Below are 22833 nucleotides of genomic sequence, written 5' to 3' on the forward strand. Positions count from 1 at the left end.
AGGTGGGGGCTAGGGGTGGGGGAGCAGCTACAGGGGCTGGGGCTGCGGTGGGCTCAGCTTGGCACAGGTGGTGATCGTGACGTGCCAGATTCCCAGGATCTCCGGAGGTCTGGCCCCTTGGAAGCCCCCCCGGACCTGCGGATGGCCGTGCCGTGCCACGAGCCCACAGACGCTCCGGTGTGTTAACTCTCGAGACACTCTTGGTTCAAGATCTTTTCCTGGGTTCCTCCAGGTCACCGTCGATGGCACCTGCAGCCCCCGGCCCAGTCTCATTAGGGCCCCGACGGTCTCTTTCGACACTGAACCATCGGGTACCAGGGGAGGGATCAGCAGCCCAATGCATCACTCAGAGAGGCCACAACCCAGCCCTTGTCATTCAGACAACCGGCCTAGAGGTGAAAAGGCTCCACAACCTCCGTGCAAGGCTCCATTGCCCCTTCCCAACCAAATCCCACAACGTCCTACAATACGCCAATACGTCGTGCTGGGCGACTGTCTCAGGCACAGCGGATCTGGGACTTCCCCGCCCCCCGCCATGTAGGTCAAAAGAGCCGATTGTTCCACCAAAGGCTGGCTAGAAAGGCCTGTTTGTCTGCGATCACGCTGCTGCCTCTGAGCTAATTTTAGCAGCGTGAGTCTCTCCCCTGCTTAGTGTCAGGCCAGACGGCTGCCCAGGTGCACGGCTCAGGGCAGGAGCACAGCCCTCCCTCAGCACGGGGGGGAAGAGCTGGGGAACCTCCACCAACATGTGGGAGGGAGAAACGGTCTCACGTCTCACGTGCTCTCCTCCCCACCCTGCTGTGCCATCAAAAATGATGAAAGGTCTAGAAAACCCGAGCTAGGGGGAAAGGCTGAAGGAACTGGGCTTGCTTGGTTTGGAAAAGAGAAGACTGAGAGGGGACAGCGAGCGGTTTTCAAGTCACAGGGGAGGAGGGGGAAATTGTTCTCCTTGGCCTCTGGCGACAGGACAAGCAGCAACGGGCGTGAGCTGCATGAAGGGAGGTTTAGGAAAGAATTCCTGGCCGGATGGTGAACACTGGGATAAATTGCCTGGGGGGTGTGGAATCTCCATGGCTGGAGAGATTGAAGAGCAGGTTGGACAGACATCCCTGAAGGATGATCTAGCCGGTGCTGGGTCCTGCCGGGAGGGCAGGGGGCTGGACTCGATGCCTCTCAAGGCCCCTTCCAGCTCTAGTGTTCTAGGATTCTGGGCAGAGGCAGAGGGGGGGAGCAGGAGCTGCTGTCTGCCAGCAGTGACCTTGCTGACTCCCATAAGCATGGGAAGTAGGGCAGCACCCAGCAAATGCTGTGCTCTGTGCCGGGCTCCCAGCCTCCAGCCCTGTCCGGGAGCCCCACTGCCACCCGGGATCCTGGCTGCTAGCTCCAGCGGGTCCTGCTGCTGGCCCTGTGGGCTCCACTCTCCACCCCAGGGTCTCAGCGGCTGGGGGCTCCGCTGTTGTCTACAGCTGTGGCCCCTGCCTGGGGCAGTGAGGGGCACGGACGGGGTACGGTGTGTGTGGGGGGCTGCCCCACTCTAAAAATTGTTCCAGCGCCACTGCTGACTTAATACACCCTCTGCAGAGGCCACGCCTGGGGGTGCATGTAGGGTCACACGTGCCTACAGATTTGCTGCTTGGCTTGTACTGAGCATGCTCAGTAACATCTGTTGAAGCCACTGCCCTCACTGTACCCACCCCCCGCCCCGACACTGATGCCAGGTGCCATCTTGCTAGGCGGTGAGGAAGGGGACTGAGGTATGGGGGGTGGAAGTGGGGCGCTAACTCTGTAGCCTCACCTCTCCCCCACAAGCAGGAGGCCGGACAGCAGGCCAAGTGGCCCCGTGGTCTGATCCACTCGGGCAACAGCTAAATCCCTATGGTGCCAGGGAGCGCCCTTCGTCCGCAGCCCACCCCCCTCTGCGCCTGGGGGGCCGACGGCAGCCTGTGGCCCTCGTGCTCCGGAGTGGAGGCCGGGGAGCTCCCGATCCCAGCTCCTGGTGCTCACCCGCAGCCGCAGCGTCTCCGTCTCCTCCTGGTACGCGGCCAGCTGCTTCTTCCACTGCTCCACGCCAGCGTTGGCTTCCTGCAGGGCCGCCACCAGCTTGTTGTTGTTGTCCTGGAGGGTGAAGAATTCAGCTTCCCACTGGACCTCGGGCACCGAGCTGCGGGGGTTGCAGGGAACCACAGGCCGGAAGTGAGACAGGTCTCTGCTCTCCCGGGGGGGTCTCCGCAGAGAGGCCTCCCTTCCCCCACCGGGCTACTTCCCGAAGAGCCGGTGCTCAGCACGGACATGGCCTGATCAGAACCACAATGCCCCTCAGCCCCCCAGAACCCTGTTCTCTCAGGGGCTTCTCCGCTCTCCTTGCACCCTTCAGGCCTGCCAGGAGGGAAGGAGCCTGCTCGAGGCTGAGCAGTGGGGAGTTACAAGCCCAGCTGGCCCCCTGGCATGCTCCCATCAAAGCACAGGTCTGTCCTCCACCCACTACACCGCCCTGCCTCACTGTCCTCCCCTCCCGATGTTCCGCCCGGGCCATGCCGCTGACTGTGGCTGAGAAGCAGCATCCCTCGCCAGCCGTGGCTGGGTTACAAGGCCTGTACGTGGAGTGTCCTGTCTTTATTTTCAAGGGAAGGGCTTTGAGCTACAGGGACCCGCCAGGTCTTCTCCCTGTTCCACAGACCCAGGCTAGTCACATGTTCCCAGAGCAGCTCTGCCCTCCCAGCCTGACCTCGAAACTGAGACTCTGCCAGGCTGAGCCTGTGTCTGTTCCTGGCCATTGCCACGCCTGGCTGTTCACATTGCTCAGTCACTAGCAACTGTCCACGTGGGTCCATCGCTAGCGACTATCCACATGCCTCCATTGTTAGTGACTGTCCACGTGGCTCCGTCGCTAGCGATTGCCCACGTGGCTCTGTCGCTAGCGATTGCCCACGTGGCTCTGTCGCTAGCGATTGCCCACGTGGCTCCGTCGCTAGCGACTGTCCACGTGGCTCCGTCGCTAGCGACTGTCCACGTGGCTCCGTCGCTAGCGATTGCCCACGTGGCTCCGTCGCTAGCGACTGTCCACGTGGCTCCGTCGCTAGCGATTGCCCACGTGGCTCCGTCGCTAGCGATTGCCCACGTGGCTCTGTCGCTAGCGACTGTCCACGTGGCTCCGTCGCTAGCGATTGCCCATGTGGCTCCGTCGCTAGCGATTGCCCATGTGGCTCCGTCGCTAGCGATTGCCCACGTGGCTCCGTCGCTAGCGATTGCCCACGTGGCTCCGTCGCTAGCGATTGTCCACGTGGCTCCGTCGCTAGCGATTGCCCACGTGGCTCCGTCGCTAGCGACTGTCCACGTGGCTCCGTCGCTAGCGATTGCCCACGTGGCTCCGTCGCTAGCGATTGTCCACGTGGCTCCGTCGCTAGCGATTGCCCATGTGGCTCTGTCGCTAGCGATTGCCCATGTGGCTCTGTCGCTAGCGATTGCCCACGTGGCTCTGTCGCTAGCGATTGCCCACGCGGCTCCGTCGCTAGTGATTGCCCACGCGGCTCCGTCGCTAGCGATTGCCCACGTGGCTCTGTCGCTAGTGACTGTCCACGTGGCTCTGTCGCTAGTGACTGTCCACGTGGCTCTGTCGCTAGCGACTGTCCACGTGGCTCTGTCGCTAGCGACTGTCCACGTGGCTCTGTCGCTAGCGCGGGAGCAGCTGATGGGATGCCTGGGCTGCCGGGAGCACTGGGCTTGCAAGGCGCTGGCCCTGGGGACTCCCCATGGCCAGGCTGGCAGCCACGGCGGAGGCTGAGCTGCCAGGAGGGGGCTTTGCAGTCTCCCCACCGCTCCGACTTTGAGTTCCCTTTGTGGAAAAGTGACTCAATGGAACCAAACTAACTTTGGGGGCAGGATCCAGCCCAAGGGACGCTGCCTGGACTCTCCCTTGGAGTTACCGCCCGCCCAGCCCTGGGCCACTTAGACAGGAGTGAGCATCTTCTGCTGCCACGGACCAACGGCCTGGGGCGGGGACCACAAGCTGCTTGACCAACATGCTTCACCCAAAGCTGCAGGGGTCCCCTGGTGGGGTGATGGGACAGGGAGCTCTTGCCCCGTGGGCTCCATGGGGGCTCTGCCAGACCCTGGGATTGGCCGACAGGGTGGCTCAGCCTGTAACTGCCCAGTTCTGTTCTTTCCCTCTGAAACGCCCAGCTCTGGCCCCAGTCGGCAGGCTGGACCCTGGGCGAGATGGATCATGGGTCTGACCCAGCCTGGCTGTGAGGCAGCAATGGGCTTTGGGGGGGCACTGTGCAGCCATCAGCCGAACTAAAGAGGCTCCCACCCTGAGAACCGGCCTTGCCACGGTGGGGCCCTGGGGTCTGTGGGACCAGGGATGAGCTAATTCCCCCTCGGATGGGAAGTGCCGGGATCCCCCTCCCCCACTGCGGACTGGACCTGAGTCCAAGCCAGTGGTGCCTGGCGAGCCTGGGACAGCCCTGAAAGCCGGGGCTGGGCCCACGCCTCACCCTTCGGAGAGCATCTTCTTCAGCCGCTCCTTCTCCGTCGTTATCTCGACGTCGGCGCTCTGGCTCCGGAACAGCTTGTCGTCTCCTGGCCCATTGGCGCTGATGACGGGGCTGGGCAGCACCTGCCAGGGGGTTACCGCACGTCAGGCAGCATCTCTGCCGGGCCTATGTTGGCTGACTCATCAGAAGGGCTCGGGGGTGGGGCTCCATGGGCCAGGGCTCTGCCCTTCCCCGGGGTGACCCCCGTGGCCTGCCTAGGCATGAATGGACAGGTCCCCATCTGAGCTCCGGGAAGGCTCTCGAAGGCTCGGAGGGCGTTAGAAGTGGGGGAAGAGAGGGAGGCTCGAGGGGCTGGCGCAGGACTGGGGCGGGCGGGTGTGCTGCCTTCCCACCTGCTGTCTGATCAACACCAGCACTGATGCCCAAGGCACCAAGAGGTGGGTGAAAGCTTTGACCAGACAAGCGAGGAGGGAGGGACAGGCCAGTGGTGGGACCCAAGGGACACGTGGCCTGTGGGGGTTCTATGGGTGGCCCTCAAGACATTTTGTTCACCGTCGCCCATGGGCAGGGTTGCCAGATTCTGCTGGTTTTCATCCACGGCATTTCTTCCCCTGCCGGTGTTACCGAAGGGACACGCACTGAAAGCCAAGGGCCGGGAGCGGAGCTGGGCGCTGGCGGCTCACGGCTCCGCTCCCTTTGCCTCCCATCCACACGCTGCCACGGTGCCGTCAGGACCCCCCGCAAAGTCTAGGGATGCAAACTAGATCGGTCGCGACACTCGTGCGGCCCACGGAGATGAAGGGGGGCTGCTTGGGCGGCCCACTTGTTAGCCCAATGACAGAGCAGGGATGGGCGAGATATAGCCATGGACCACATCCAGCCCGCCAAGCCATTGCACCCGGCCCGAGGCCCGCCGTGGCTGATCAACACCTAGGTGGCAGGGGAGCGCACAAAGTCTCCTCCCCCCGCCGGGGGTGTACGGCACCAGAGGGAACCATCAGTTGTTCCAAACGGCTGCCAGTTTCCTCTAGACGTCGCACGTCCTGGCAGGGCGGGAGACTTCGTGTGCTCCCTCGCGCCCAGGCCAATCGGGGCCTAGAGACAGGGGAGCACGCCAAGTCTCCTCCCCCCACACGGTGCCTAGAGGGAACTGCCCCTTCCGCCCCTTCCAGGACCGGCCCGCAACCACTATCAACATTGGTGAAGTGGCCCCCCTCCAAAAATGATTGCCCCCCCTTGAGACAGAGGGCTGGAAGGGAAGGCGGGGTGGACGGACAGATATAGGGAGGGACAGACAGATCTGTTTTCAGATGAGTAAGCCCTTCTCGGAGGTTCCCGCACTCCCTGCCCCAGGCCTGGGCGACTGCCGGTGAGCTCAGAGCCCCGCCGCTCCCTGATGAGTTCACCAGATGTTCCCCTCTCCCTATGCACATTTTTAAGGTGGTAAGTTCGTTGGCCCCAAACTGGCCCTCAGCGAGCGCCAGAGGGGTCCTGGCCGCTAGCCTGACCTCCGGAAGGCCACTCACAAGGTGCTGAATCACTTAACACAGAGAGGCGTCAGGGGCTCAGGGCTTGGTGCACCATGCCAGTGGTGCCTTTGCCTCCAGACGTGTCCCCCCTTGCTGCCTGGGTGGCGCCGAGATACAGGGACCTGGAAACGTGGCAGGATTGCGTGGATTGTGGATCTTGGGGGCCCTAAGGCGGGATCCAGGACTATGGTCACTTCTACAGCAGTAGCACCTGCCAGGCGTTAGACATTTCCCAGACAGACACACGCCCTGCGCTGGGGTCTTGCTGCTCCCTGCTGGCATCAGGACAGAATCCCCAGAGGATTGATCGAAAGATCCTTCCAGGCTGTTATCTGGGGAGGGCAGACCCATGGCACAAGCACATCTCTATCCCGCAGCCCCCGCGAGCCCCCAGCTCCTCATATGTCTGCTGACAGCAGGGCAGAAACCCAGGCCAGAAGTTACAAACGGATCTAGCACGAGGCAGCTTGAGTGCAAGACATCAGAGCCCCCAGAGCCTTCTCCTTCCAGCCCCAGGGAGCCGCCAGGTCCTCCAGGGTTTAATGGTGGCTCACAAACACCCAGCCACCTGATCCCAGTGACTTTCCCGGGTAAGGACAACCTGGCCCAGGAATCTGCTGATGCCTATAAACAAGCAAGACAGGACTCTGAGCTATGCTGAAAGGCAGAGCGTGGAGAGGCCTGAAAATAGAAAGGGGCTGACCAGGAAGGGTGCCTAGGAATGTAATGGATCCCAAATGCTTTATGAAAAGCACACCCCTCTTCCTCCCCACTTACCTAGCGCCCTCCTTTTACAGATGGGGAAACTGAGGCAGGCAAGCGGCCGTCTGGTTTCTAGCTGAGTCATGAGAGCTGTGGGTGCTAGGAAACTCCGGATATTTTCCAAACTGCCCCTGCTTCTAGGGACCTTGCATTGTTGGGCAGCAGGTAAATGGGACCGGGAGTGGCCGCTACCTGGCCAGCTGTTGCCAAAGGAAAGCCACAGCTCTGGAGCCGAGGGTGTGTCTAAACTACATGGCTCCATCGATGGAGCCATGTAGATTAGGCTGATCGGCAGAGGGAAGTGAAGCTGCGATTTAAATAATTTTGGCTTCATTTAAATTTAAATGGCTGCTGTTTGTCGGCTCAGCGCGCTAGTCTGGACGCTCCCGCGCCGACCTGAAAGCCCTTTATTGACCTCCCCGTTATGCCTCGTAGGATGAGGTTTACCGGGGAGGTCGATAAAGGGCTTTCATGTCGGCAGGGGAGCATCCAGACTGCCCTGATCTGCCGACAAACAGCTGATCAGCAGACCGGAGCAGTCATTTAAATTTAAATGAAGCCGCGATTATTTAAATCGCAGCTTCATTTCCCTCTGCCAATCAGCCTAATCTACATGGCTCCATCGATGGAGCCATGTAGTTTAGACACACCCCTAGAGAGGCTGGAGTGGAGGGAAAGGTGGAGAACCAGGGAGACTGGATCAATTGCACAATCAGTTATTTAAGGATGAGGCTCATGCATGACGCCCTGCTAATGGACAGACCCCAACGCTGCAGCAAGAGGGCCTCGGAGGGTGTTTGTCCCAGCTGGTGGCGGTGTGCTGGATGGGGTGTGGGTGTACAGACTGGCAAGGGACGGGATGGAAGGGTGTGTGCCTGCAGGTCGCTGGAGGGGTGTACGGGAAGGGCGCTTGTGTCCAGACAGGCAAGAAGTAAGGTGTATGGGGGGTGCTTGTGTGTAGAGACAGTGAGTACGGCTTGGGGGGTGGCTCTCTCCCTAGATCCCTCTGCCTCTTAGAGCTGGCTGTGCTACAGCACGGCCCCAGGGGAGGCTGCCCCCCCCCGAGTGTTGCAAACCCCATGGCTGTGTGGTGAGATGTAGACCCCGAGGCGAGCAGGACACAACGCCCTGACATGAGAGCTGGTGTATCCGTCGCCTGCTGTGAAAACCGACCTATTACCAGAGCAATCGGCCAGGCTGACAGGGCCGCTCTATCTGACACTGCAGAGCCCAGCACGTGCCCAGGCCCCAGCCCCCCCTGTCCCAGGCAGAGGCCTGATTCTCGTCTCAGGCCCCCCGTTTTGCACTGATGTCGCGTCTCTGAAGGGGAGGGAGCAGCTTGTGACTGAGGCTGGGGTGGGAAGGGAAGGAGGCCCTGTGTGGTCTAGAGGGGCGGTGCTTAGCGCTGGCGCGTGAGTGGCCTGGAGGGGACGACGTGTGCTAGGCAGCAAGAAACGGGGGTTCGACTTCCCAAGAGCCAGCCGCACTCCCCGAAGGGGCGGAGCCTGGCCGAGCCCCGTTCAGCTCAATGGACGGAAGCGCCGGGCGCAGCCCCCACCATGTCTCAATGGCGCCCAGTCCCTACAGGGGCATCTCCCCCAGGGTGGAGCTGGGAATGAGACGTGCGGGCTCTGCAGAGGAAACCGGAGCTGGAGCCGGAGCCCCGCTTCCTGTGTCTGGGGGGGACGGGGCAGGGGAGATAATGCTGCCACCCGCCTGCTCACCCAGGCCAGCATGGCGCCTGCTCCCACAGCAGCCAGCCTTGGATGGTCCAGCGGCCGCATGGCCTTGCCCAGATGGCACCTGACACTCCTTCCTCCCCCCCCCCCGGCCGTGTGGGCTAAGCACGTGGGGGCTCAGGCTGAGTTGGAGGGTGGAACAGCGGTGGCTCTGGCGTGGGGCTGGCCGGGAAGGCTGCCCACTGCCTCGGCCTTGTCCCTCCCCCGTGCAGAGGAGGGCGAGCGCGCCGAGACGGAAGCATAAAGGGCTGATGCCTCATCCCACACGGTCCTGCCCGGCACCTCCCCGCACCCGCCCCCTCCCAGCCGCCGCCGGGTCGCCTGGGTCTGGTTCGAGCGCTGCCGAGCTGAATGGGCAGCCGGGAACAAGAGACGCTGAATGCTCCCGAGCCGCATCTACACGCAGCTGCTCTTTCCTAGCGGCCCTCTGCGGCGAGCTGCCAGAGGTACTGGCTGATTCGGGCCACGTGGGCACGTTCTGCCCGGAGTGCGGGGCCCAGCTGGCTCACGGGCAGCCCCTTGGCCACATGCTGACGAGCCCCTGCAGCTCTCACTATTGCACCTGATCCCCTTCTGAGCTGGCTCTGCTGCCCCCACTCTGCTCTCTGCTCCCTCCCCCAACCCTCAGGGCAAGGGTGGGGAACCTATGGCCCAGGGGCCCACTCCGGCCCCCTGCTTGCCCAGGTCTGGCCCCGAGGCTTGGGGCTCTCCCTCCCCCGGCATCAGGGTGTCAGCACTCTCACTCTGCTCCTGCACCCTACCGCCCTTCCAGGCCCACCAGCCCCCCCACTCTAAGCTCACTTCCCAAGCCCCCCTTTTGGCTCCACCCCTGAGCCTAGGGGGCCCACAAAATCCACTAGCCCAGGCCCCCCCGGGCTCTGGGGTGTGAGGGAATGTGGGGAGGGTCTTTCCACTTCTCAGTCCAGGGCCACGTCAGAGAGGAGATTGGGGGGGGGGGCTTCTCACTTTTGTGTGGCCACCCACTGATTTCCCCATGGGTCAGCGCCCCTGAGCCAAAAGCGATTCCCCGCCTCTGCCTTAGGGAGACCCAATGGGAGCCCAGCTGGAGAGTTCTCCTTTTGCGCCACCCTGCGCGGCGTGCCCAGGCTCCCCAGGGCCTCCTCCTCTCCCTCCTCCTCCTCTTCCTGCAGGCCAAGGTGCTGTTCTCACTGCCTCCTCCTCCTCTGCTGCTGCTCCATCTGTCCTCAGCCCAGAGAACGCAGTGTCCTCCACCCCCCAGCTCCCCCGCCCGTTGCCAGGAGATCAGGGAAATGCAAAGCCCCCTCTGGGATGCACCAGCAGGGTGCACAGCTCCGGAACAGCTGCCATGGGGAGATGGGGGCAGAACGCACCCCCATCCTGCAAGCTTCAGGGGCTGGCTTAGGGAGACATGCCACACTTTCAATATACACCCCCCAGAGACCTGGAATGCAGCTTGTTCTCCAGGAGAGATGGAAGTGGAGAGGCAGGCTCCACCCTGCCCCACTCCCCCAGTGTTGCCTTAGTGAAACGTCCGCCAGGACGCCTGGCACGGGCCGTTCTTCGCAGGCCCAGGAGGCCGCCTGGAGACACACACGAGCAAAAGGCCTTGGCATCACTCAGGCCGGCTGGCTCACATTCAGGGCCTTTCCGGCTGCCAGTTGATGCCCGTGGACGGTGATTTCAGCTCCTGTTGACAGAGGGCAATGGGTCGGTGACCCCTTTCCTTAGCACCCCATCCCGCTGCCGGTTACCTGGGGAGAGGTGATGTTCAGCGCGGGGTTGGTCAGCTCTGTTTTATCCTGCGACTTTTCCCTGGCCAAACGGGCTGCTTCTTTCACCTCCTGGAACTTCTCTGCAAACTGGGGGGGAGGAGGGGGCAACAGGTAGAGAGTCACGCTACTTCGACAGGCCTCCGAGAACTGCCACGAGAGTTTACTTCCCCCCTCCCCTGGGCCTTTGCTCCCGCTCTCTGTCTCTTTCCAGGGATCGGGTGTACTTTATGCTTCCTCCCCAAGCTAGCAGGAATGACCAGAGAATGGCCCCCGTCCGATCCCGGACCTGGACCGAGAGTCCGTGCTGAGCTTGGTGCCAGCAGGAGTGGACTGGGGAGAGTGGAGTCATAGACTCATAGAGCACTAGAACCGGAAGGGACCTCGAGAGGTCATCGAGTCCTGTCCCCTGCCCTCATGGCAGGACCCAGCCCCCTCTAGAACATCCCTGACAGGCGTCTGTCCAACCTGCACTTAAATCTCTCCAGATGGGGATCCCACAACTCCCCAGGCAATTTATTCCAGTGTTTCACCATCCGGACAGTTGGGAAGTTTTTCCTAATGTCCAACTTCAACCTCCTTTGCTGCAGTTTAAGCCCATTGCTTCTTGTTCTATCCTCAGAGGCCAAGGAGAACAACTTTACCCCGTCCTCCCTGTGACACCCTTTTAGATACCTGAAAACTGCTCTCCTGTCCCCTCTCAGTCTTCTCTTTTCTAAACTAAACAAACGCAATTCCTTCAGCCTTCCCTCCTAGGTTGAGTTTCCTAGCCCTTTAGTCCTTGCTGTGGGGGTGCACACACTGCACAGATGTGTCAGAAGTGGCGAAGCGCAATCCACAGACATTCCCAAATTTGCTTTAAACCAGCCAGCACCCGTGGTAAAGCTGCAGGAGTAAGAGCAGGGCCTGGACAGGTGTTGTTCCGACTGTAAATGCAGCTGGATAGATCAAAGCCAGCTCAGTGCTGCAGTTGCCCCTCTTACTGCAGGGTGGACAGACCCTTATCCGCTCTGGCAGGCTCTTGAGGGTCCTGAAATCAGCGACCGCTTGAGGTCTAAATGCCAGGGCAGAGCTAGGTCCTAGCTGCCTACGTCCCTTTTTAAAGTGGCATGCCAGGCACTTGTGAAAACGTGACCCCGACGTTCATTCCGTCCCTCACCATAGTGTAAGGCTGTCCCCAGACCCTCCTTGGAGCATGGGCACCTGAGCTGACCCTGCCTGTGGTTTTCCGGGTGGATTAGATCTTAACAATTCTTCCCCGCCCCGACTGCTCGGGTGGGCCGGCTCCTGTACTGTTACCTGGGAGAGGTGCTGCTCTGAGGCGAAGCCCAGCCCGTACACTGTGTTGGCTCGGCTGTCCGCCCATTGTCCGAACTTCTGGGAGGTTTTTGTGAAGGTCATGTTGGGGGTGATGGTGCTGTTGATGATGGCCTGCGAGGGGAGGAACAGGGACCCTCAGTCCAAGAGGGGCGCTATGGTCTGTCAGGCAGACTGACCGCAGCGTGGGAGGGCGCTGGGAACGGCCTCCCATTTTATCGTTCCCCCGTCGGGGGGCTTTCCCCTCTCTGACGCCAGCCCACGTCGCCAGTGAGCCAGACTTGTTCCGAGCGGACAGGCCATGTGACGCGAACGGGTCTGCCACAAAACCCACCCCAGCACTGGCACCGGGGGGTCAGGACCGGAGCAGCCCTCAGAAGCCATGCACAATCGTCCCCCTGAGCACAAGGCCAGGCTCACGGGGGAGGATGTGGCTTCGCTATGCGGTGCAGGGCTATCAGTCCCAGCCCGGCCTTTCCACCCGGAGATTATATACGTCGGCATGGAGACGTTGGCCGTAACGCTTTCCCTGCCCAGCGTGGTGCCTAAGGGAAGCAGGAAGCCCGCGGCAACCACAGCCCAAGCGGCGCTTGCTAGCAAGCTGCCAGGCCTGCCCAGGGCCCTCACCTTGGTGCCGCCCACGCTGATGATCCGGTACACGTTGCGCGTGGCATCGTAGAAGTAGGAGACAGTCAGGGCGTGTTTGCTGGCAGGGATCCAGTTGCGCTTCGTGGCCGGGTCGATCTGAAAAACGTGGGCCCGAGTGCTGAAGATCGGCTGCTCCCTGGAACGGAAGGCACAAAACTGTCAGGGGTGTGGGAGGGGGGAGGGGAGGCGCAGTCTGGGACGGGAGCTGGCTTCCTGGCACCCCCGTCGCACTCCACAGAGCACGCGGCCTTTCTGCTCGTTCTCTCCAGGGACATGAGGTGTGGAGCCCCCCTCCCCCCCCCACTTACGCTGGGGAGCACACCCCGAGTGAGCAACCCCCAGACAAGAGGGGCTCAGCCAAAGGAGAGGCAACTCTTCCCCCCATGGCTTGGAAGGACACAAGCATCCCCCATTCCTAGGGGCTCCTATTCTAGGCACCTGCCTCTTTGGGATTCTCGCTGCTTCTCCAGAAGGCCCGAGACCCAGACATTCCCTGCGGCTCTTGGCTAGGACTCACGAGCCATTGGAGACCATTAGCTGATGCCAGGGAGAAGAAAACCGAAGACCCTGTAGCTCTTTTCGCCACCTCCCCCACCCCTTCTCTCAGCCATGGTGGCCTGTAACACGAGGGCAGCAGGTTTCTCTGCACCCTGCAGAGCTCCGCACGCCAGCCGCTCTGCGCTGTGATCTCCCAGCCTCTCCCCATCCTCCAGGGCAGGCCCCTGGGTCACATGGGCCCACGTCGGACACCAGACTGTTACACACTGGGGCCTTGCAGCATGGGCTGCAAGGGGGAGTTATGCTGAGCTGGGGCAGGACCTATGAGACGCCTGATCTGAGCCCCCTTTCACGTAGTGCACCTAGCGACTACTTCACGGATAGTGGGGCCATATTAATGGTTTCTTTTCTGCACTCGGACTCTGGGCTTCAGGGGTGTGTGTGACTGTCCCAGGGTACTGGATGGGGGCTCAAGCCAGTTCTGTGATGGATGGATGGAGAGGAACCCCTAGGTATTGAACCCGACCCAGGCTGCTGCTGGTGCTACCTGGCAGAAGGGTTGCTAAGCAAAACCCAGATCTCAGGCAGCGGGACATGACTTGAGCCTGGCCGGAGGGATCCAGGTCTTTTTTGACATTCCTTCCAAACCTCAGACACTGGCCATTGCCGGCGGGAGCCTGAGCAGGTGAACTTAGCTGACACATCCTGCACTCCAAGGTTGGCAACCGGCTGGGGTGGCCCAGATACAACCCCTGTAACCCAGAAACGCACTTTCCTGTTGCCGTGAGCTAACCCGCCCTCCCAGCCATAAAGAGCCAAGCCTACTACTGTCACCGAGACTCGGGGGGGGAGGGAGGGGACGTTCTGCAAACCTGCCTCTGCTCCCCGGATGCAACTCTCTTCCCTGGACTCTGATCCTTTGGTGTCACGCTGCCCCTGGAATCCCAGCCTGCTCCTTCCCAAGGGCACTTTGGGATCTCCCTCTGGTCCATTTGCCCAGCATTCCCCTGATGTATTTTCCTAACAAGCCTCAAATCCACTGGTCTCTGCTAACACATGGTGCATTTTATACATAGCTCCAGCGTGGGGGTGGGAGCCATGTCCTGCCTTACCTCTCCGAGGCACAATTTCCACTGGGTGGGAAACTAATGCTCCTCTCCATTGATCCCAGGCCCAGGGCAGACAGACACAGGAAAGTTGTTACCTAGTTGTTGACATTGGTTAGTATCGGCTGGACAGACTGTTAGGGAGTGAAGTTAGTACGCATCAGTCTTCCAGCAGCTTCCTAGATCTTGGTTTGGCCTCCTCAGTGATTCATTTCCTGGCAATGGAAAAGTCAAGCCATTATTTGTCGCGCACAACTCAGAGCGCACCCAGTGGGGCAGTGTTGAGGAGGCTCGCTTGGGTCTCTGTCTCTCCAAGTAGATCATTTGTAACAATATCTTGTCACCGGACACACGCTCCGGCTCACCAGGGAAGCCACGTAACTCAAAGTCACCGCCCCTGTGCCGGCAGCAGGAGCTCAGGGGCTGCCCTGGCTTTAGCACGGAGCTATTTTTATGGAGCAAAGTGCGTGGGCTACAGAGCTGCTTATTGTGATTCGACATCCTCTGGCAGCAAGGGCCTGGGACAAACGGGAGTGGAGCTTGGATGGGTCCCCTGGTGTATCGGTAGTTTGGCCTGCCCCGAAAGGGTATTGGGTCGCTTTTAATAGCGATGCCTCCGGGGCACTGACTGACCAGAGGAACTTTCCCCTCCCCAAGCCCTTAGAGAGGCTGTGATCCAAACCCCGTTGAAATCAAAGGAAACTCCCCCACTGACATCAGTGGGCTTTAGATTAGGCCTAAATCCACACCACACGTCCCTGTCGGGACTACCTGGCTGAGCCCCAGCAGACAGCCCGGCTCACCCCACAGAGACAGAAGAGTGCAAGAACTGGGTGGCCGTGAGCTAGAACCCGCTACGTCCCCCTCCTCACCGGGGTGCAGCTGTCATGACCCCTTCGGGCCCTGGGGCTGCGAGGAGCCGTCGTCATCACGTTTCAGATCAGATGGGACCCGGGAGACATTCATTGTGGCTCACTTGTGTCAATTGGAAGCAGGGTTATTGACTGTGCCACAGACAGCACAGGAGCCAGGCTCTGAATCACCACCCGGTGGGGAACCCCTTTACGGGGCAGAAGAGCGCTCCCCTCCCCGGGCTCCCTGCTGAGGCTGGCCTGGAGGGGAATGATTCCTGCTGGCTGCTGCTGACACCAGAATCTTTGTATTGATTGCTCTGAGACGGGCAGGACTCCAGGGACAAGCAGATTGGCGGTGGCGGCTGGCGTAACTGTGAGGCAGTAACTGCACAGGCCAGCCCCACTTCGCCTCCTGCAGATCCCAAGGAAAGGGGGAGAAAACGGCAGGGGCAGATAATGGCCATATCACACCTTTTCTGTGCACTGGCTGCTCTAAACCCAGCCTCCTCACCCAGTACTCTGTTCCAGTCCTGTGTGCACTCTGCCTACAGCTCAGATGCACTGGGGCCAGGCTGCGGAGGGGGTTCCTGGGACTTCCTGCCCATGGCGATTATCTGAGCTCCATTCGTGTGCCAGCTGATACCATAAGGTCTTTCCTGGAGCTACCAGACTTCATACTAATGAGGAGAGTGACAGGCAACGCAGGTCCAAGCCTCATCTGCTGTGCCCCATTTGACCAGGTGACAAGTTGGCTGCTCCTGCGGCATACAAGGGATTGTGTCTCAGTGCACATTTGCCTTCTGAAAGGAGTCAATTCCTGCATCAAGGCAGCCTGCAAGAAGCAGTGGGAACTGAACATGCAGAATCCAGGAAGCTACCGTACCACCTGGCTCTTCTCACCAGAGCTGGGAACAGCAGATGCATTGGGGATGTCGTGGTTAAAGCACAGGGTTGTAAGTCCGGATTCCTAAGTCCTATTCCCTATTCTATTCTGTGGCCGTGGGGTTAATACACTGTTCTATCTCCTGGGGAGGCTCTGGTCACTCACGCACTTTCAGACACCAGCTGAAAAGTGCTAATGAAGGGGAAAGGGCTACACACATTGCATGCTGGAATATCAAGGACCTTCCCCATCTTTCTCCTCCCACTAGAAACTGAAACTGACTTGCGCACTGCACGACACTGGCCATATTTGGAATCTTCTCTCTCCCACACTCCAGCTTCCCGCAGTCTTGTTAAAAAGGAGCCTGCTTCCTGGAATATGGGAGCCAGGTTAGTAGGCCAGCATGCTGCTTCCTACCCTTAAAAACCCAAACTACCATGGCGTCTTTCTGGCACACCGAGAGAGCTCTAGGAAAATGGCTGATTGGGCTCCAGCTTGTCTAGTTCATACTCCAATACAGTGCAGCGTCCCAAGACCGAGGAGTGCTCAGTTTGGGAGAATTATCAAAATGGCTCTTACATCTCTCTCATTAGCAGCACTTCCTGTGCCACAGGCTGGAGTGGTTGGGGGTGGGGGCCTTCCCTTCACCCAGCACAGAAGCGGGGATAGAAATGGAGGACTCTGGCTGGCCGATGAGACCGGCCTCTCGGCTTTTGCTTATTTGTTTGACAAAACCAAAGCTGGAGCAGAGAAACAAAAGCGTTCCCGGGCCTGAGCGCCAGAACGAAGCCAGGAGAAGCACATGACAGAATGCAAAGGAGGAAGGAAGCAGACTCCGCAGGAAACTGAAAGGGAGAGAAGACAAAAGAGGAACAGGAACTGACAACATGCCAATGAGAGATGCTAGCTTTGGGGAAAGTCTCCATGGGCCACAGAACAGTGATTTCTGTGGTCTCCTTCTCCACCTAACCCTTCCTGTCATTTTTTTCTGCACCTAAGTACCACCGGCCTGCCCCAATCCAACACAGCTCAGGAGAGGCCCCAGACAGAAAGAGCAAGGTGGAGGCTGTGGGTGAGGACTGAGACACACTGGCAGGGCGCCTCAGAACCTAGCACAGGAATAGCATGGGGGGCAGCTTAGGGCTGCAGGGCATGACTGTCCAGCACCTGTCTGCACTCTGCCCTCCTCTGGCTAATGCCATCGCTCTCGCCTTTCCACGAACACGGCAAATCATTTAAAAATAGCCTCCCAAGTGCCTAGGATTGGAATTGCCACGTTGCCTGTTCCCCCGCCCTCCCTTTTATATCTGGGTGTTGCACACATCAGTAAATGCTGGACGTTCAGGGTGTGCCTGGTGACAGCAGCTGGAAAGGGTTCAGGCCCCTTTGCACTGGGATTTAGTCCCAGCCTCCGGGGGGAGAACGGAGCCTCCTTATTACACGTCCTGCTCTGAGTTTAAGACGACCTGCTGTCTGAGGAATGCGCTCTGCCATCCTGGCGGCAGGGAATCCATCCAGCCCCCCGACTGGGCAGAACGCAGCCGTTTCAAAGGGAACAAAGAGGTGGTCTAGCTAATGTAGCCATTTCTAGAGGGCCCATCACCATGGTATCAAGGCACCTTATACAAGAATGACCGCATCAGGGCTGTCTTAAGACTTGGGTTGCTTTCTTCTCTTGCAATGAGATCTTATCCCAAGGGAGATGCCAGGCTGGACTGAGACATGCTGAGGCCCTAAGCTATGTCAAGTTTAAGAGGCCCCATAGCACTGCCAAAAAAAAGTGTATTATTCTAACAGAAAGGACAATGGAAATGGTAATAACAAAGTGTTATATTTGCGTATATACTGGTCCACAGGCGAGGATGAAACTAAAAACTAGCCATTTTTAAATATTTAGTGGCCCCTCATAATGTGAGGCCCTAATTTTATTTCACTTGTGCATAAATCTGGCACTGAAAAGAGGCCTCCAGGAGGAAAATCCACTGGCTGAGTGACTATCGGGTGTTGGAGGAGACAGGCGTCTGGTAGAGCCCTGCAAATTCATGAATATCTACTTATATTGGTGGGTGTCCGCAGATGTGGATGCAGATATCCACAGCTCATTTTTGCAGATAGAGAGGAGGATACAAGACACAGAACTGCCTACAGCCCCTAGCAGTGAACCCTGTCACACCAGAATATGGTGACAGGGTACGGTGAGGGAAGCACGTCCAGATATGTCTGCCATTCTGGAATACGGAGACAACACTGATTTCTAGGACTGATCCAGCACCATTCACCAAGTGTTGCATTTACTGAAAAGGCAAAACCTGGAGAGGGTTAAAAGGCAGCGCCCATCCGTCTTCTAATAATTGTGGCATGACTGAGCCATAGGGGAGAGCTGGGTGCTTGGTCTATCCAGGACAGATGCCTCCTTGCTCCTTTGGCAGCTTCTCCTACAGGCCCATTCTGAGGGGCATCTTAAAATAGCCCTGATCCCATCCATTCAGAGTGTGCAAATGAAACACCCCCACAGGCTGGAAAAGAGAGAGAACCGTCCCTTAGGGAGGGCTCCACAAAGAGAGGTTGCAGCCGCTCCTCCTTAGGAGACAGCACGGAAGGTGGATAGGATGCACCTACTGAGCAGAGGGATCAAATCAAATTCCAGTCAGACCCCATGTGATTTAAGCAGTTTATGCTCCCACCAATCCTTATCTGCAGGGGCCCTATTTCCTTTCCTGCTCCTCTACCCCCACCATGGAGAAACATTAGACATATGACCCTCCTGAGCATGCCCCAGGAAAGTGTGCGTGAGCACAACTCATATAAATCTAAACACATGCTTTGCAGTGCAGCCCTGCCAGGTTCTAGCAAGGCAACATTCACGCTGTAATGGAGAAACCTGGCACAACCCTAGGGGAGCTCAGCTCTTGAGCCCTTTCCTGGTTCAGAGCCATCGTGTGTACACACGTACACACACGTACACACACACACCTTTGCCACTCTTTCAGCAGGCCAGAAAGGCACGAGATGCCTTTAATCAGAGCAGCCTGCAGTGGTCACCCTTAATCCTCATTATTGCAGCTGTTTCATGGGTGTGGAAACTGAGGCACGGAACGGCAGGGACTTGCCCAAACACAGAAGAGTCAGTGGCAGAGCTGGGATTAGAATTTACTCCCTAAGTATTAATAACAACGACCAGCCCTTCCCCCCAAGAAGATGGTGCAAAATCCTACAAAAGAAACATTTTCCATAGTCAGAAATAAAGCAGGTCAGATCAAGAGGTGGAATTTCAAAAGCCCATTCACGAGCATTTCTCTCTGGAGCGGTTTTTATAGTGCTGTATAGCATCTCTAGTGCTTCCTCCTCTGTTCTCTCTTTTGACACACTCCTAGCTGCTTCGCAGGGTCCTAGCCCTGCCTAAGCCTTCGGGGGAAGGATGTTTCTCCAGTCACTGCTCTGTTCTCCCAGGCAGCAGCAATCTGGGAAATTCCTGCCTCACATTTCCAAGTTCTCTCTTCGACTCCACCCGCAGCTGTGGATTCTGAATCACAAGGGCAAGTGTCAAAATGCAGCCTCCTGCCAAGGCTCAGGGGGTGGGGTGGAAGTAGGGAGGCAGGTTCTAATTGGTTACTGTAGATCCTCCGTTGCATCCAACGGGTTTCTTGGGTGGGTGGGAACAAGAGGAGGGTGCGGAGGTTTCTCCTATCCACTACAAAGCTGCGGCTGGCTCACGCTTTCTCCTTGCTATTTCTCTGCCTTCCAGCTTTCTCCCCATCCTTTTCCTGGCAGCTGCACACTCCAGAGGAGATTTTTCTTTGAAAGATTCTTTCGTGCTTCACTGCCATCAATTTAGGCCCAGCAATCCTGCCTGTCAGCCTGTGGTTCATTGACTTGCTTATCGTGTCCTGTTCACCCGTCCCAGCCCCTGTGCTGAATGAGTAGATACCAGTCATTTGTTTTAATCTTTGCTCTGTGATGGGGCTTAACACGGCTGCTCCTTCAACAGAAGCTGGTGCTCAGTTTCCCCTGTTACACATCTGAAGTATGTCCCTAGGGAGGGGAGGTTCTGCCCAAGATATAACAGTTAATTATGATTTTTTAAAAGAAAGATTTGCTCCGGCAGGTCTCGGAGTGAGGTTTCTGCTCTGGGGCACTTCAGGGCCAAGGTTATTGGCCAGTCTATGGGATTCAGAATGGGGCATTTTACTACTAGGGCAGCCGTTGGAAACTGACAGTGTGAAATTAAGGAGGTGGGGGCTCAGCCGAGTTCTCTATGCACCCAGTAAATGGCCCCTCACTGGCCAGCATCAGAGAGGGGTGGGTAGGCCGGCCATGGAGAATGAGCTGCCCCTCTGGCCATGGCATGCCAAGCAGAGCTGAGCCTCACGGATCAAAGTGACAGAACTTGACCTCACTGCCCAAGCTGGGCCTGTCCCTAGAGTGGATCAAGGTGAGGACTCCATGCTGCCGAGCTGGTGAACTGCCTGCCGGAGCAGAGTGACTTCTCTTTTGTGTTTGGTGCCACCAGTGGTGTAGTGTTCAGCCACCAAAAGCACAACACCCCTTGCCCCAGGCCAAAAGGATCAGATCAGCAGAATCACCTATCTGCCCATTAAAGAACATGTGCAGCAGCCTCCGGCGTGGGGAGCAGGGAAGGGCTGTGGGGTTGGCTGGCTCCTGCTGCCAATTTCTTGAGTGAGTTCCGCCTGGGGTTCTCACAGCACAGAGAGCAGGGTCACAGCAAGAAACACATCTTGGCATTGTGCCCTGCAGGGCGCTAGCGCTGAGCTTTGCGGGATGCCAAAGTGAACGAGCCCAAAGGGAGAGCCCCTGGCTGAGAAAGTCATGGAGTGGTTAAACTCAGGTTCAGAGTGCACCCAAGCGTTGCCAGATATTGTGGTAAGGTCTGAGGGAAATGGGGCTCCCAATTTGAGCCTCGGATCTTTGGGGGATATAGTGAAAACCATTGCCAAGACCAGCCTGCTGGTGTAGTGATGTTCTGTGCTCACTGGAACATCCAGGTGGACATCAGGAGCAGCTATGGGGGATGGGAGTTGGGGGTTTAGGCACCCCAAGTCTCCTCCCCTTCTGGATGAGCGCCATCTCTGCTCTATTGGAACCCTAGGGGCTCTTGTGCATTTCAACGCAGAAGCACCAACGTGGAGCCCGGAGTCAGTGGGACTTCCCACTTGTCCCGGCTGGGCTGCACGCAGCGTGCCAGCTTTGACATGTACGAGAGTCCTCAGCAGGGGCTCTTGTGCATTTCAAAGCGGAAGTGCCCTCATGGAGCCTGGGGTCAGCAGAGGACTCAGAGTACCCCACTGACCCTGGGCTCCATGCTGCACTGCCGCTTTGAAACGCCAAGCAGAGCCTAGGGCCAGCTGACCCCGGGCTCCGCACGGCATTACGCAGAACCAAGGATCAGCAGGGAACTCCCCAGCTGACCCCGGGCTCTGCATGCTTTCAAATGCAGTGCTGGAGCCTGGGATCAACTGGGGAGTCCCCAGCTAATCTCAGGCTCCATGCAGCGCTGCTACTTTGAAACACTGTGGCGGTGTTTCATATAAGAACGGCTGTACTGGGTCAGACCAAAGGTCCATCTAGCTCAGTATCCTGTCTGCCGACAGTGGCCAGCACCAGGTGCCCCGGAGAGGGTGGACCGAAGACAATGATCAAGCGATTTGTCTCCTGCCATCCCTCTCCAGCCTCTGACAGACAGAGGCCAAGGACACCATTTTATTCCCTGGCTAATAGCCTTTTATGGACCTAACCTCCATGAAATTATCTAGCTTCTCTTTAAACTCTGTTATAGTCCTAGCCTTCACAGCCTCCTCTGGCAAGGAGTTCCACAGGTTAACTACACGCTGTGTAAAGAACTTTCTTTATTAGTTTTAAACCTGCTACCCATTAATTTAATTTGGTGTCCTCTAGTTCTTCTATTTAGGGAACTAATAAATAACTTTTCTTTATCTGCCCTCTCCACACCACACATGATTTTATAGACCTCTATCATATCCCTCCTCAGTCTCCTCTTTTCTAAACTGAAAATTGCCCAGTTTCAAAGGGGCAATGCCACAAAGCTGATCCTCGGCGGAACAAGGGAGAGCCTACTGGATCATTTCCCACCTTTCTATCACTCTAGTGCTCCCAGACGAATAACCCATCCTTCTAGACAGACAGAGCTGGGTGTGACTCTCCTCTAGAGCCCAAAAAGCTATTCCTGGGTTAGTCATGGGAGTGAGTGAACAGGGTGTAGCTTGCTAACAACCCAATTTGCTCTGTCTCTGCAGGGCTCAGCCAGCGGGTCTCTAAGGGCCTGGCTGCTCTAGCCACTAGACCACATGCCCTTCCTGATCTGGGAGTGCTATCCAGGGAGTTCTGACTTCCAGCCTTTTGCTTTAACCAGAAGAGATACTGCCTCTTCTCTTCCGGCTCACAAGCTCTCTTAGCTCTGTAGCTCACTTCCGAGCCATCCTGCACACCACCACTTTGTGAGAATGCAATGGTGAGCTGAGTGGCCGGATGGGGTGCAGAGACACAGGACTTGCAGTCCTCCCTGCCTCCTCCCCGCAACCCGGCCCCATCCCTGTGGATGAATGGAGCAGCGCAGCCTGTCCCTCCTAGAAAGCTCCCACCCACTGTGGTGGTGAAATTAACCAGCAAAGCTCAGCATGAAGGTTGAAAGTGACTCTCTCCCAGCCTGTTTGTAGATAAAAGGCTCCGGAGGAATCCTGGCTGATTATGCCCCAGTCGGATTAGCCTGAGGAACACAACGCCAGGCATGCAAGTTCAGGCCTGGGGAAGGGAACCAGGGCACTTAAAGGCCCAGCAGCATTGCTAAGCATTTCTACCAGACACCTATTGCTAATGCTGCTCCAGTCTTTACCATCTGTGAACACTCCACTGGGCTCCACCACGTTTCTGCTCATGTGTCGTTGTACAACAGGGGCACACACATGGAAGCCTGCACAGCTCTGCCAATGCACTTTAGCTCTGACTTCACTGTTTTCAGCATTGCTCCTGGACAGCACTGGCAGGTCTCCTGAAACACGCCCAGCAGCCAACACTAAGCATTTCCGGAGCCTGTCCGATGCTAGTTTGAAATGTGGACCCAAATGCCCAGTATGGGCACAGCTAGGAGGTAAATGAATTCACTTCTCCAGTGACCCAAGTGACATTTACAGCTAGCTATTTAAAGGTGAAAAGGCAATGCTTCAAAACCTACACACACCAGGGTTATGTTAGAGTTCAGGAATGAATTATCCATGAAA

General features: G+C 57.9%; 1 protein-coding gene across 3 annotated transcripts in view; it reads right to left on the bottom strand.

Moving 5' to 3' along the window:
- HOMER3 (homer scaffold protein 3) overlaps window positions 1–22833 on the bottom strand; it is a 66319-nt gene that overhangs the window by 12664 nt on the left and 30822 nt on the right. For 2 of the 3 annotated variants that reach the window (XM_089775020.1, XM_075902866.2), the window contains 5 exons: window positions 12219–12375; window positions 11574–11705; window positions 10257–10364; window positions 4494–4615; window positions 2005–2161 (listed from right to left, as the gene is read on the bottom strand). In XM_089775020.1, the coding sequence (XP_089631146.1) occupies window positions 2005–2161; window positions 4494–4615; window positions 10257–10364; window positions 11574–11705; window positions 12219–12375 (676 nt within the window). Of the gene's footprint in view, window positions 1–2004; window positions 2162–4493; window positions 4616–10256; window positions 10365–11573; window positions 11706–12218; window positions 12376–13941; window positions 14059–22833 lie in introns of all 3 variants that reach the window. The other variant, XM_075902865.2, reaches the window with a different exon arrangement.

The sequence above is a fragment of the Pelodiscus sinensis genome, chromosome 32, assembly GCF_052426305.1.
Source record: "Pelodiscus sinensis isolate ZL-2025 chromosome 32, ASM5242630v1, whole genome shotgun sequence".
NCBI lineage: Eukaryota > Metazoa > Chordata > Testudines > Trionychidae > Pelodiscus > Pelodiscus sinensis.